Genomic DNA, 14,958 nt, shown 5'->3' with positions numbered 1-14,958 from the left:
AGCAGGGAGGGAGGGGCAAAAATGAGGAGCTGATACCAAGGGCTCAAGTAGAAAACATGTTTTGAGAATGATGATGGCAACAATGGTACAAATGTGCTTGACACAATGGATGGATGTATGGATTGTGATAAGAGTTGTACGAATCCCTAATAAAATGATTAAAAACAAAACAAAACACTGTCAGTCCTTCAACTCACAAGGACTGCTGGGTGCAAGTCAAGGAAGCAGACAGCTGAGTCTTCTGTAGAGCGATGAAGGCAGTCCGGCCACAGGCAGCAAACAGCAGGGCGGGTCACCAACTGTCAGCCAGATGACAGGGTCCGACAGTCCCCAGGTCAAGCGATGTATGCATCAGCAGTGTGGCAAAGCAGGTCTCAAAGGAACCTCAAACTATAGCGACACAATCCACGGCTTGGGCGTCCCACAGGTAGTGGGGCTCACTAGTTGAGGCAGAGAACTAGCTAAGGCAGCCGCGCACTGGTCTGATCATCAGACAGCAAGTGACAGAAAGGCGTGGCTTGCCAAGTCATTTATCTCTTTGCACTTCAATTAAACTGCAACCTTATTAATCCATGTGTCTTTATTGGCCAGGTTGGCACCATAACCCTACCTATCCCAGTGACCCACGCATGCTCCTTGGTGCTTCTGAGTTCTACCTGTAGCTGTCTATGTGCAGACAGGAACCCACCTGAAGGCTGTTCCCCTGGCATCCAAAAGCTATGGCTTTGAGAACTAGAGTGTTCAGTGAGCATTCAAACCTCGAGCCACATGGTACTCACCAATGCTAACCTGCACCATTGTCTATGTGTACGTGAAGGGCTTTGGCATCCACTCAACCTCCTGGTATTGGCCCAGAGGTGAAGCCAGATTGAAACCGAGATGTCTCTATGGGACATGCCTGGGGGGCATGAAAGGCCGAGCTGAGTGGTGCTCCCCCTGCAGGCTTCTCGTGGGATCACCCCAATCAGTCCAGCCACAGCCCAGCCTGTGCCTGGAGCCACTCAAACTGACCAAGGTGTGTGTCTGTCTTTGTGTGTTCTCCAGGAACATCCGCTGGCTCCAAGATGGCCCTGCAGAGCTCCTTCACCTGCTGGAATGGGACAGTCCTTCGGCTCGGCCAGGCCTGCGACTTCCACCAGGACTGTGCCCAGGGAGAGGATGAGGGCCAGCTATGCGGTGAGGAGATGGACGCTGCCTCCACCACCCAGCCCAGCCCACATGCTCTCTCCCCCTCCCGTCCCATTACCTACAACACGTGAGCCTGGGCAACGTTCCTGAGGTCCAGCCCCACCTACCTCTCTCATATGGCAGGACCCACAGGGTTCTTCCCCGTGAGTTAGGAAAGGGGTCGCACCTCCTGCTGATGTTCTCAGCTCCCTGAGACTCAGAGGGAATGTGCAGGGTAGGCCCCAGCCCTGTAACATGCCCTGACTCCACCCCCCTTCCCAGCCCTGCCTTTCCTCATATACCTGCCTCTCCTTTCGAAGCTCAGCCCTTTCAAATCACCTCCCAGCTCCCTCGGGCCTCCCTGCCTTTGATCAGGGGTTCCCTTACCTGCCATTCCTTTCTCATCTGAAGTCAGATCTAGACTCCTTCAAGAAGCACCACAAGAGCCAGCTCTTCTGGGCAGTCTCCGGCGGACTCCCCAGTCCACGTGGTGTGTCTTAGTGATCCAGCGCTGCTGTCTACCACAAGCGGGTGGCGTTAGCAAACAGAAATCTATTTCTTAGCCGTTTAGAAGGTTAGACGACTGGATTCAGTGGGCCAGAGCTAGGGGAGAAGCTTTCTCTCTGTGCCAGCCCTGGAGGACGGTCCGTGTGTCTTTTGAGCAGCTGCTCCTAAGCCGCCTCCATGACACTTGGCATCTCTCTTGATAGCTCTGTTCCTTTTGCTTGTTTGCTTAATCTCTTTTATATTCCAAAAGAGGTGGACTTAAAGTATCCCCTACCCTAATCCTGACTCGTGAACATAACGGAGACAGCCCATTTTGAACTGCATACCTACTCACTGCCACGAGCCCACTCTGACCCATAGTGGCCCTGAAGGTCAGGGTGGAACTGCCCCCCTGGGTTTCTGAGATGGTAGTTATTTACTGGAGGAGAAAGTCTCATCTTTGTCCCATGGAGTGACTGGTACTTTTGAACTACTGACCTTATGGTTAGCAGCCGGATTCGCAACCACTGTGCCACCAGGGCTCCACCTAACCACAGCCATGGAGTTCAAAATTTACAATATGTATGGGGGCTGGGGTGGGAACACAGTTTATTTCTTAACACAACGCACTCAGCTGTCATAGCATCCATCAGTTTAGGTTTGTTTGCTTGTGAACAACTTTATGGAGATATAATTTGCATACGGTGTCACTCACCCATTGAAAGGAGACAGCTCATGGTTTTTCGTATACTCACAGAGTTGTGTAACCATCGCCACTATTGGTTTTAGGACAGGTTCCTCACTTCAGAAAGAAGCCAACCCTGTACCTTCTAGCTGGTATCCCTTCATCCCCTCCCACACAGCCCTCCCCCGAAGCCGAGCTCACGGCCACAGAGTCCTCTCTGACTCTCAGCAACCTTCCGGGGGACAGGGCAGGACCGCCCTTTGAGTTCTGAGGCCTCATCTTACTCCCAGAGAGCTGTTGGTGGTTTTGATCTGTTGACCTTGAGGTTAGCAGCCCAACACGTAAGCCATCACACCTCCAGGGGTCGCTCCTGCATCTTTCCTGCTTCCTGGCACCTGACTGGGTTTTGGATGAAATGTATGGATGTGTGGGAAACCTTGGGCTCCACGAGAGAAGGCAAATTGTTTGTGGGCACGCTGATTAGACGAGACTCGTCTAGACCCCCTGCCACTGCTCGTGCCACGGGGCCAGAGGGATCTCACAGCAGCCTCCCTGGGAACAACTGCAGGGGGGTCTGTAAGCCACACTTACAGAACACCCATCAGGGGCGACCCAGCATGTGCTAGCAACAGGAGCAAGGAAGAAAAGCCCAACCTCTGGCCTCAGAGAGACAAGCACCCCTCCGTTGGGGAAGGACAGGGCAGAGGCTGTCAGAGACAAACGCCTCCCCACCGGGTACAAAGTCCTCACAAGGAACCTGACCTTTATGACTTTATAACAGTGTCCCGTCCCCACCCCCCCAGGTCATCTGGATTCCTCGGGAGGAAAAGGGAGGTTGTTTATTCTCTGTTAATTTTTTTTTTAAATCCAAATGAAAATAGGCCCTGCGATTTCCAAGGCTGTGCATTTTTACTGGCGTAGAAAGCCTCATCATTCTCCCGTGTCATGGCTGGTGGCTTCGAACTGCTGACCTTGCAGTTAAGAACTCAGCGTGTTACCCAGGACACCACCCGGTTCCTGCCTTTTAAGTAGAGAGCAGGAGAGAAGCCCATCCATCCATTCTGAAGCCCTCATCCTTATACACACCTTGCCAGGGGTGCTTCCCACGATCATGGATGTGCGGTGCGTTTTCAGTTAACACAGAGTAAACCACTGCCAGCACGGCTCTGCCCCTGGCCCCTCTCAGAGCACCCTCAGCACACAGGGCCCAACTGCAGCCAGCTCGGCCCTCGCTACCTTGGACAGGCAGCCTCTGTGAGGGGATCCCTCTACTTAGGTGTCTCGGCAGAATTTCCAGCTTTGTGGTTTTGAGTGGCCTTCTTAAAAGTGGTTTGATACCAGGTCCCCAGCTGGGATATGGGTCAGGGAGGCTCGGCCCTGCTTTACAATTGGGAAAATGGTCCAGGCCCTGATGTACAGCTGGGAAATGAAGGCACAGAGAAGGTAGTTGATTTGTCCGGGGTCACACAGGATGTTGGCAGCGGAGCCATGAGCTCACTGAGCCTGTGGGAGGCAGCCCTTGACTGTGGGCCCCAGGCCTGTGCCTCCCACTCCTGAGCCCACCATTTACGGGATGCTAGGGCTAGCCGCACGCTCAAGGGCAGCAGGGCTCCGCTATCGAGGCCAGGTGTCTGAGACCCCAAGGCCTTGGGGGTGAGGGTCGGGGTGGGTCACATTTGAAAAGCCACTGTGACCAGCTGACGAGTCATTTGTCGAATGAATCAGTGGTTGGGAGACGTTCCAGTCAAGAAGTGGGCTATTCACTATTCAGAGCTTTCTGCCACTTCCTCCCCGGCAGCCCTCTGAGCACATCCCCTTTCTCTTAATCACACGTGCCCTCCTCGGCATGGTCGCTCACGTTCTTCCCACATGGATGCTGATTCTGGAAACCCGCCTTTTGGCAAGGACACTAGCAGCAGCAGCAACAGCACCCATCTCGGCCAACCTTCCTGAGCATGTACTGAGCCTCTATCAAGCTGCTCTGAACACATTTCATGCAGCAGCTGACCAGCCTCAGCACAATCCTGTCTGCGGCTCTCCTTCCCATTTGACAGATGAGGAGCCCCAGCACTCAAGGGGTGTCAGTGCTTGTCTGAGAGGAGACAGTTCGCCAGTGGCTGGGCAGTGGTGCAGACTCCTGTGGACTCTGCACGGAGCCCACGTGGCCCCCATCCACTGGACCCCCAAATGCATTTGTTTGATGAGCTCATCACCAACCCTGCCTGTGTATTCATGAAGACGGGGCCAGGACAGAGTCAGGGACGCTTGCTTCTCTTTCTGGGAAGCTTCAGTCCACTGGCCTCGGTTTCCTCCTCTGTGATACAAGTTCGGACACAGCCCCTGCTGATGGGCTGATGCTTGTGAAGCAGGCAAGACAATGCTCTTAAACTTGCCTGGTCCTTCCCAGGGGCTCCACCCGGAATGACCCGTCCAAAGCCCCGATCAGAATATTTTCTCTGATGTCTCAGTCTTCTCTGCCAACATCATCATTTGAAGACCTTCATTCTTTGGCGATCTTCGTATTCCTCGTCCATCTTTCCCATGCATAAACACCACGGCTCAGGTCAGGCCATGGGGTTTCTTTCCATGTAAACTAGAGGGTGCTTGTTGTAAACTATTGTTGGGACGCGGAAGACTCTACCGACCTCTGAGCCAGCCAGAGATAACCAAAGAGTTTGGTGTATTTCTTCTACTGATTTTGCTCCCGGGGACTCTCTGTGTTTAAGAAGATGTATAACCCATTTGCATCCAACGTGTTAACAGAGCTGTCACTCATGAAGGGGAGAAGGGGTCTCATTTGGCCTGGAGTTTATTCTTGGCAGCTGCTGCTGCTGCTGCTGCTGCTGCTGCTGCTGCGTCGCAGCTCTGTGGCCCCACCAATTTGTCTCTCTTAGAGTGGAATCAGGTGTCATAATCACCAACTGTTGCATGATCCATTGACCCGCACACAGCCCGATTTGGCCACCTCACCAATGAACAAGCTGGCAGGAGCCCAAGAATCAGGGTGGTTCGAGCAGAGCTTCTCCGCGGTGCAGAGCAAGCACCAGGGAACGTGTTGAAAATGCCCACTCTGACTCATCAGCTCCTGAGCCCCCGACCCGCGTTTCACTCGGGAGTCACCCCGGCGTGGCGCAAATAGTGCACTCAGCAGCTAGCCTCACAGTTGGCGGTTCAGGTCCACCCAGAGTCTGTTGGGAGGAAAGGCCTGGTGCTGTACCACTGAGCAAGCAGCCACGGGACACAAACACCTCAATCACATGGTGGCAAGGGGGGAGAGGACTGAACCAGTGTCATCCAGCAGATAATCCCCAGGGAGGCCCTGCAGTGGGTGATTGGGGTGAATGAGAGCAGAAGGGCTTGATCAAAGAGCAAGTACGACAACTGGAGACCCAAGCCTGGGAACCAACCAGTGGCTCAGAGGTCAGCTGTACCATGACTTCCCGGGGCCCCGCTGGATCCACATGGCCTTTGGCCTGACTTCAGCCCTCTCCCCAGGCCCCAACTTCCTTGGGAGTAGCCTCTTGCTGAGCAGACTGTCCCAGGGTGCTTACAGCAGTAGTAAGTCTCTGGGCACTCTCTCCATCCCTGCCTCCCTCCCTGCCTCCATAAATTGTCAGTGGACTGTCTAGCTATTTCCTGCCTCCTCTCTCTGCATTCAGTCAGCCCTAAAGAAATGTTGCTTCCATTCCCAGCACACCCAGGGTTCGGTGCCAGATGAGGCCAGGGATGGGCATATGCAAGGAGGTGGAGCATGCCCATGGCCTCCCTCCTCCCTGTCCCAGGGGGAGGCAGGTTCAGAGCTACCTCACAAGCAGTTCCCAGGAGGCACGTCCAGAGGGGCAGCTGAGAGCTATCTCCATCCCCCAGGGCCGTGGAGGCTGTTTTAGTCCAGCCCTGGGGAGCTCACCTAAGTGATGCCCAGTACAATTATCACTGCATCCCGGCATTGTGTTCGTACAACTCTCTCTGTTGACCAGGTGCTCCTTCACAGTCTCCTGTACTTGTGCTCCCATCAGTCCTGGGAAATCAGTGCTCCTGTTGCCGGTACCACTGAGTCACCCCCCACCCATAGCGACCCTACGCACAGGAGAGCGCCACTCTGCCCGGTCCTGCACCGTCCTCACCGTTGGCCACACACTTGAACCTATTGTGGCAGCCACTGGGTTCATCAACTTCATTGAGGGTCTTCCTCTCTTTTGCTGCCCCCCTTGACTTCTGAGCACCCCATTCCACACAGGAAGAATCTGAGGCTCTGGAGAATAAAGTGACTTGGAAGAGGTACGGCCAGAGTGCTCCTTGGAGGCGAGGAGGGTGAGGCTTTGCCTTAGATCCTTCGGACATGTTGTCAGGAAAGACCAGTCCGCGGAGGAGGACATCGCTTTTGGTAAAATAAAAGGGCAGAACAAAAGAGGAGGAAGGTTCTCAAAGAACGGATGCACACCGTGGCTACAACAACGGGCGCACGCATGGAAACAATAGTGAGGGTGACCCAGGACCACAGGGCAGTGTTTCGTTCTGGTGTGCATAACGGCGCTATGGGTCAGAACCCACTCCACGGGACCTCACAGTAAGGCCACACAGCCAGGAAGGGCGAATCTCATGAGTTTAGGGCTGGGGCCAGGCGTCTGGACACCCGTGCTGCTGGGGTGCCCAGACTCTGTGTCAGGCTACGTCACCCGCCTCCACCTCCTAAAGGCAGAGGGAGGCCTTGACAAGCTACTCGGGGCCCCGGCCCGGTCCTGGCTCCTCTCCTTGCATTTAGAGCCGACAGCCTGCTCAAACCTCTCACTGTGGTCTCTCGTCTGAGTCGCTATTTGTGAAGGACGAGTCACGGGAGGGCAATTCCTGCCACCAGTTTGTTTCTGAACAAGGAGGTGGATGTGGGCTCCCTGGAGGGGGGATACAAAATAAAACAGAAAGATCTCCTTAGCGTTTGGATTTGTAATCAGAGGAACACCCGGGGTAAAGAGGAGGGGGGATGATTTCTTCAGGGGGGTATAAACGGGAGAGATGCTCAGAGTCGGTGACAGCCGGGTTTAATTTATAATTCTGCCTCGGTGTGAAATGCACAGAGAATCGGGGGGAAATGAGTAATAATTCACTACGGTGCTGTCACAGCCAGGAAGCATGAGGGAGGGCCCCCTCTCTGTCAGCTCGCTGCTGCCAAGAGGGCTGAGGCAGAGGAAGGACACAGGAGAAGAGTGGGTCTCAGCATGAGATGCCGCCCCTGCTCCTCCACCCTGCGGACACCGCCCTCCTGTTGTCAGAGCAGCCCAGAAGCGCCCACTCAGGGCTGAGAGCCTTCCCCGAAGCTGGAGAAAGCAAGCATGAGCTTGTTCACCTCTCCCCGCTTCCTCCTCCTCCTCCTGCAGGCAGTTGAGAGAGAAGGTGGTCTGCCAAGCCAAGTGCGGCTCCTCACTTGGGACCTGAGGTCCATCGGAGGCAGAGGCGAATGTTGAGTAGCTGTGCGCTGAGCCAGTAGTGTGATAGAAAGAGACTGCTCGTGCTGATCAGGATGAGCTGGGTGATGGTGCTGTCATTAGCAGTCCCCAAATCTCAGTAGCTGAATCTTAACATTGACAGAGGGCGTGGGTGGGTGGAGCCTCTGCTCCACAGGGTCACCCAGGGACCCGCCTTTAGGCAGCAGCACCCAGAGGAACAAGCAGTTCTCCTCAGTCAATGCGGCAGTGAAGCAGGATGCTGAAGAATTACATGAGAGCTTTTCATGGCCACAAGCAGAAGAGGTGCTGGTCACGTCCACTCACGCCTCACTGGATGGAACTAGTCACGTGGCTCCAGCTGCAAGGGGTCAGAGGGGTCAGGGGAAGTCAGTGGGGGAAATGTGAGTAGTCTGTGTCTCCGCAGTCAGCGGTAGTAGTGAGACCCACACCAACTCCCAGCCGCCCTCACGGCCACCACCGTCACCACATCCTCGCCATTGGTCCGCCTTAAAAAAAAGGACTCTCCGGAGACACACACTGGCTTCTCCAGGGGGGTCATGTTCCTCGTGGATCAGCACGGAAAGGCCAAAGAGAATCAGAAGATTCTAGTTCAGGTCCCAGCTGGCTTACCCGCTAGCTGTGTGACCTTGGTCAAGTTGCTTAACATTGCTGAGCCTCGGCAACATCATCTCCCAACCGTAAAACGGAGTTAATAACATTTCATATCGTCATTGGATTATTGCCACCGTGGTTTTATTTTCTGAAGACCAGAACCCTTGCACACATTAGGGGCTGGAGACGTTTTTCCATGCTGAGCAGGATCGCTGTGCATCGAGGTTCTGGCTAGGGAGGTGTTGGCAATGAGTCGATGGTCCACACTGCTCACTCAACTTGGCTTTGGCATCTCTTGCCTTTGCCACTCCTGTGAGTGATGGTGTCCCTTTGCTCTCCCTGCAGGCAGACTTCCTGCTGGCTTCTACTGTGACTTCCAGGACGACTTCTGTGGCTGGACCCCAAGCACCCTGTCGCCCTACACACCCCAGTGGCAGATCAGGACCCTAAAGGATGCCGAGGGATACCAAGGTACTGTCCCTCGATTCCTTTCCCCTGGTGTCCATAGTGCTCTCGATTATGTAGATGAGAGACTTAGGGCCCCACCCCAAGCAACTGAGCCTCACTCCACTCTGCAGGATAAGCTCACGGTTCTGCGTGCACACACGCACCCCTCCTCAGATCTTCTGGGGCTTGAGACTGATTGATTAAATTTGGGCCCAGATAGGTAGTACTGTTTGTTCCTTTAAACTACTTGATGAAGGATTAGCTGGCAGATCAAGGTAAGGGCTATAAGAATAATCCATTCATAGGACACGTGCTTATTGAGGATCATCCAGGCTGAGCACAACCATTGAGACATGGAACTAACTGAGAGGCAGGGAGACCATGGGCCACTTTATAATGGGGGAACTCCCAGGTCTGCAGGTATCTCAGAGCTAAGATAACACAGGAAGTGAACCTCCTTGGGCAGGACATGGGACACAGGAGTACCTGGGCTCACTTGAGGGAGAGGAGAGGGAAGGACAGAGGGCTCCCTGGAGGACAGAGTACTGGCATGAGTAAAGGGAAGGCACAGGGAAGGAAGCCTGTGTCATTTGTGCCAGGTTGTGCCCTAGACCCTACATCAGGTCTAGGGCACCAACTCTTTAGACACCCGCTACCACCACCACAACTAGAACCCATGTGCACCACAGCCCACGTTTGGCTGCCCAAGCAGCAAAGAGCACACACCCAAGAGATGGCCACCCACACCCCCGGCTCAGAGACACTGGCCTAGGCAGTGTGTGTGCGATGGGAGAGGCGCTTCAAGGTCAGCACCACCATGCAGGCTGGGCTCTGGCAGAGGCTGAGCCGTCCGCTTCTTAGCAAGCCTCCCTCCCTCCCCTGCATTTGTCTGCTCTCTGGGGACCTTGAGCCCACACCCCTCTCGTTCTAAACAAAGACCGCACCTCCTATGAATGGTTTAGGGAGAAGAAATCAAAGCAATGATCACAATAATTTATGAGCAAGGACAACATCTGGCCAACCACTAAGCACCCCTGTGCAGTGAGGTCAGTTCTGGCCCTCAGAGTTGGCTGTATCTGAGGGGACTGGCTTGGGGTCAGCACCTCTTCACAATGGCCCTTTTGGAAAGAAGGCAGCCATAGGAGAGTTTTACAGGGGCCCGTCCTCCCATGAGGAGGGTCCAGGGACTCCTGCTTCTCCTCCCTGCCTCCTCACCACACCGCATCGCCCTGGGCACCCTGTCTGTATTGGAAAGAGTGGCAGTCCTGGATGTCTCTGATCTCAGTATGAGAGTTGCCCCTCCAGCTCCCATAGCAAATACCTATCCTGTCCTCGTGGACTCCATCCATTGACAGAGCCCTCACTGCCTCTGAACATGGCCTACCTACAGCTGAAGAGCATAGAATTGTGATCCCTACCTTGAAGCTCTACCTCTCTATACCGTCAATCCATTGAGCAAGCCGTTGCATCCTGGAAACGTGCAGAACCAAACCACTGTGGCCCCACCAGATCGCCCTTGGATAATTTGAAGGCAATTGTCATGCACCCAACAGCAGGAGGTCTCTTCACCCCCCAGGCACATACTTCAGCTCCTTGAATCTTCTTCAGGGAGAGATGGTATGCTTCCAGAGTTCCCTGGTCTTTCTTGGATACTCTACGCTGGACCCACCGGAATGTTAGTAGGTGGTAGCTCAGTAACACTCTCCCAGAAGATGGAGACCAGTAGAAAGGAATGGCTAAAGGAAGGCTCCTAGTTCTGGGAGGCTCAGACGAGGCTGTCACCTCACTGTGGAACCATCTCCGCAGCCCTTCCCATCTGGAGGACGCTCCGTGGTGCCCAGAGGTTTACAGGTGCTTTTTGCATCACCACTCAGGGTAGGGCTTCAAGTCTCCCAGGTCTGCAGGCAGCTCAGAGCTAAGATAACACGGGAAGTGCACCTCCTTGGGCAGGACGTGGGACACAGGAGGACCTGGGCTCCTTTGAGGAAGAGGAGAGGGACGGACAGGGGACACCCTGGAGGGCAGAGTGCTGGCATGAGTAAATGGGCAGGGGTGGGGAGAAGGGGACATGCTTCAGGCTGCCCCCAGGCAGTGGGCTAACAGAGGTGACCATGGGAGGTCAGTGTGCAGATTCCAGGCAGCTTGGGATGAGCATTGTGCACGAGTCAGCGTTCACTGGTGTAACAACCAGGCTTCTCGTATTCACTATGGAGCAGAAACGCAGGTCCTCAAAGCAGTTCCATGAGAACGTGCAGACCCCAACAACTGTGGCCCCTCAGCTCCCTAGAATCCTTCCATTCCTCGTGATGGTGCTTTCTCAACCTTGACCCTCTCTCCCCTAGGCCAAGCCCTGTCGCTGAGCACCACTGACGTGCCCACGCCCGCGAGTGCGACACTGACCAGCGCTACGTTCCCCGCGCCCATGAAGAACTCTCCATGTGAGGCAAGTGCCCCTGTTCTTCTCGCTCTCTAACGCCTCTGGTCACGTCCAGATAAACACCCCGCACTAAAGAAGGTGGCCCGATGGCTGGGTGGTGGTGCTCGTGGGATCAGCCCCGCACCAGAGAGAGAGTTCTTTTGGCTCCTAGTCCTTTGGGCCTTTCTCATCTTCCAGTGAGAGGACAGCCATCTAAACGCTAGAGTCCCATCTGCAGAGACTCTCATTTACAGGAAGCCCTGGTCTCCCACAAACCAAGAGACACTTTCCAGGGGCCCGGTGATGAAGACTTGCCAAAGACTTTCTCCAGAACCCCTTTCTTAAAATATCAAGGCCTCATAATTCATGTCCAGCATCCAAAATTAGATTTACAGTGAACCCTCGTTTATCGCGGTTAATCAGTTCTAGACCCTACCGTGATAAATGAAATTCCGCGAAGTAGGATTCCTTATTTGTAAATCAAATATTTTCGTAGTTAGAGCATAGAGGACATGAAAAAACACCCTTTAGTCACCATTACACTCGTATTACCCAATTTATTAAACGAAAAAGGGAAAATACAGTAAAACATTTTGGATGTTACAATTATCATTTATTATTTATTATATTATTTATGGCATCTAGTTTACAGTCTTACATATTTCACATACAGTATTATTATACATAGTTCTTACAAATACTGTAATCAATAGCCTATGAAATGACTTAAGGGATGTACTCTACAGTGGGTCGCCGTCTTTTTCCTCTGAAGGAGCGGGTGTAGGCAGTGGGTGCTGTCACGCAAAAACCGTGATAGAGTGAAGCCCCGGAAGTCGAAGCGCAAAGTGGCGAGGATTCACTGTACATAAATTTCACGTAAGATGTCAATGGCCTTCAGGGAGGCACCTCCGGAGCCACTTAGCCAATGGTCCCCGAGCTCATCCCTCTTTGAGGGACTGGCACCATGACCCTTGGTATTGTTGCTGGTAGGTGTCATTGGTCCGTTCTGACTCATCATAACCCTGTGTTCAACCGAAGGAAACACTGCCTGGTCCTGCACCATCCGCCTCACCATTGAGGCTGTGCTGCAGCCCATTGGTGTAGACTTGGTCAACCCATCCCCTTGAAGGTCTTCTTCCCTGCCCCTCTACTCTGCCAAGTGTGATATCATTTTTTCCAGACACTAGCCTCTCCTGATCGCTTGTCTGACATATATGAGACAAAGCCTCGCCATCTCATTTCAGAGGGACCTTCTGGATTTCCCTCACACTGAACTCATGGATTCTGAGTCAGATCACCCACATCCAAGCCAAGCTCCTCCACTCATTGGGTGCAGGTTGTTTGGACAGGTGATTAATCTCTAAGCCCCTCACTTTCCTCACGGGGAGAGTGGAGCCATTGGAGGGCCGACCTCCAAGATAGGAGGATTCACCGGGTTAGAGAAGAACTTCGTGCTTGGCCAAGTTGAAGGTCAGCAACAAGCGAGGCTGCCCTCGATGCGAGGGATTCACACGATAACCTCCGCAATGGGCGCCAACAAGGCAAAGGTCCTGTTCTGTTATCGGGGTCACATGAGTTGGAGCCTCTTCAGCCACCAACAACAATGGCACTTGTAAAGGTTTTAGGACAGTGCTTGGTACAAAGCCCCAGGACAGCTGGTAGCCATCTGTGTTCTTTTAAATATGTGAGTACCCAAACGGGGGCCCTTTGGGCAGCTGGACAGTGGCTGGCATTCAGTAGGCCTCGGTCAACATTCTTCTCAACAATAGAAAAGAGAACGGGAGACCAGGAAGAGGCGTTTAGCTGAGGTGAGCAGATTTAAAGTGGGACACGCTTGTTGGTGGTGGGGTTCTTGATTAAAAATTTGGTCTATATGGACCAAATAGACCGTTCCCTAACTTGCCGTGCATTCTTTCCAAAAATCGGGACTTTTTTAAAATGCCAAAACTCAGGACTGTCCCGCTAAAAGCCGGACGTCTGGTCACCTTAGTATGGCTAGGAATTGGACCCCACCCTCTTGGAGAGCAGGAGGCTTCCTGGAGCGTCTTGGGCTCTCCTGACGCCTGCATCAGCACCTCCAACACAGCAGAACGCCAACACGGGTTTTGGATTTGGCCAGGGCGGGACACCCACGGGAGAACTTCCTTCAAAAAGACTGTGCCGTGGCCATTGGTCTCCTCCCAAGTGAGGACGCCACACACCTGCGCAGAGTCTGACTTCCTCCTCCTTTGACTGCCAGTCTCTGAGGAGGTGGCACTTGGAGAAGCAGAAGTGTGTGTGTGTGTGTGTGTGTGTGTGTGTGTCGGGGTGGGGGAGGGAGAAGGAGGCGTCCCCCTGCGGGGCAGCTTCAAGCCCTCAAGGGAATTCGGGGAATCCAAAGGCACAGACTTAAGTAAGAGTGGGGCAGGCGTGGAGGTGAATGTTCGCTTCCTCTGGGCAATGGGGAGATGAAATATGAAAGCAAATACGACGCCACGACAGGCCTTCTGGCACCAGCAGCCCCTGTATTTAGAACTCGGCATTTTCCCGACTCGCCCGTGGGCCTTTCCACTTTATGTTATCTTACCCGATTTTATGTATCTCTGTGAGCCACCTGAAATCCTTTTTGGAAGAAGTCAGGGCACCAACAAATAGATTCATTAAATTAAATTGTATTTGAGGAACCGCGCTATCTGATGCAGATGGTGAAATTGCACAGTCATCTTTGATATTTCTTCGGCGCCTGGGCATCTTAAGAAGAAATCAGAATGAGGCAGGATGGTAGGCGCACCTGTGAGCCCACATTAAACACATTTGATCTTTAAATTTATTTTTCACTGGCTGTAGCATGAGTCTCATTTCCGAAAAAGAAATGTCAGGGTAAAAATGAGATTTTCCTAATACTTCATCATTTCTCTAATAACCTTTGAGTTGATCAATAGCTTAAACAGGTGTTTTGTTTTACTGGCATGTTTTCTTTTTTTTCCTTTTATCCCTTCCAGTCGATGTTGCTCTGGGCAATTTCACTGTTCCCTGCCCTTTTCCAGAACTGGGCTCAGTGGGCAGGCAGGCAGGCGTAATGAAGGGAAGGGAGCAAGTCCACGGCCCTCGCTGCTCCCCTGGTTGTCTTACCTTCCGGTTTCAGACCATTCATCTCAGGCTGATGGGTTTTTAAGTTCCCAGTGTTGGGGGGAAATGTTTTCATCAGAAAAATAAATAACCAAAATGGAAAATATGCATTGGAAGGTTGGTAAGCCCCGTCATTTATTTTATCTGAATCCCAACTATGGGAGGCAGCAAGTTGATTTCCTTCTCCGGGGCTTGCTGGTAGGGAAACGGGATATTGCCTTGCCGTATGCACACTAGGTTCACCGGCACCTTCAGACCCCACCGAGCGGATCCGGGTCCGAGGGCAGCCTCTGCTGGCTGTGGGACACAAGTATAGGAGGATGAGGCCTTGGGAGATAGCCCTCAGGAGGGTTAGGTCCCCGCGACAGGCGGCTGGTCGAGCTGAGCATCCAGGCTGACACCAGGAGCCTCCTAACCCACCACAGTCCGTCTTCTCCAAGCCCACCCTAATCCTGACCCATCAGCCCACCACCAGGGAGTTGAAGTAATGGCCAGACATGTCAAAAAGCTCCCTAAGAAACCCCACAATCGTCTGTGCATTGCCAAAGGGGGGGAGGCCCCTGTGTCTCCTGAGATGGGATGTTTTTTGGAAGATC

The 14,958-nt window shown here is 53.3% G+C and overlaps 1 protein-coding gene across 1 annotated transcript in view; it reads left to right on the top strand.

Annotated features, from left to right (window-relative positions):
- ALK (ALK receptor tyrosine kinase) overlaps positions 1–14,958 on the top strand; it is a 689,240-nt gene that overhangs the window by 540,758 nt on the left and 133,524 nt on the right. The window contains exons 6-8 of the mRNA XM_045287018.1: positions 1,045–1,176; positions 8,737–8,862; positions 11,181–11,281. Of these exons, the coding sequence (XP_045142953.1) occupies positions 1,045–1,176; positions 8,737–8,862; positions 11,181–11,281 (359 nt within the window). The remainder of the gene's footprint in view (positions 1–1,044; positions 1,177–8,736; positions 8,863–11,180; positions 11,282–14,958) is intronic.

Source organism: Echinops telfairi, unplaced genomic scaffold (assembly GCF_000313985.2).
Source record: "Echinops telfairi isolate 266 unplaced genomic scaffold, ASM31398v2 ScPeMD7_10;HRSCAF=50, whole genome shotgun sequence".
In the NCBI taxonomy this organism is placed as follows: Eukaryota; Metazoa; Chordata; class Mammalia; order Afrosoricida; family Tenrecidae; genus Echinops; species Echinops telfairi.
This window is presented reverse-complemented; position numbering and strand designations above follow the sequence as displayed.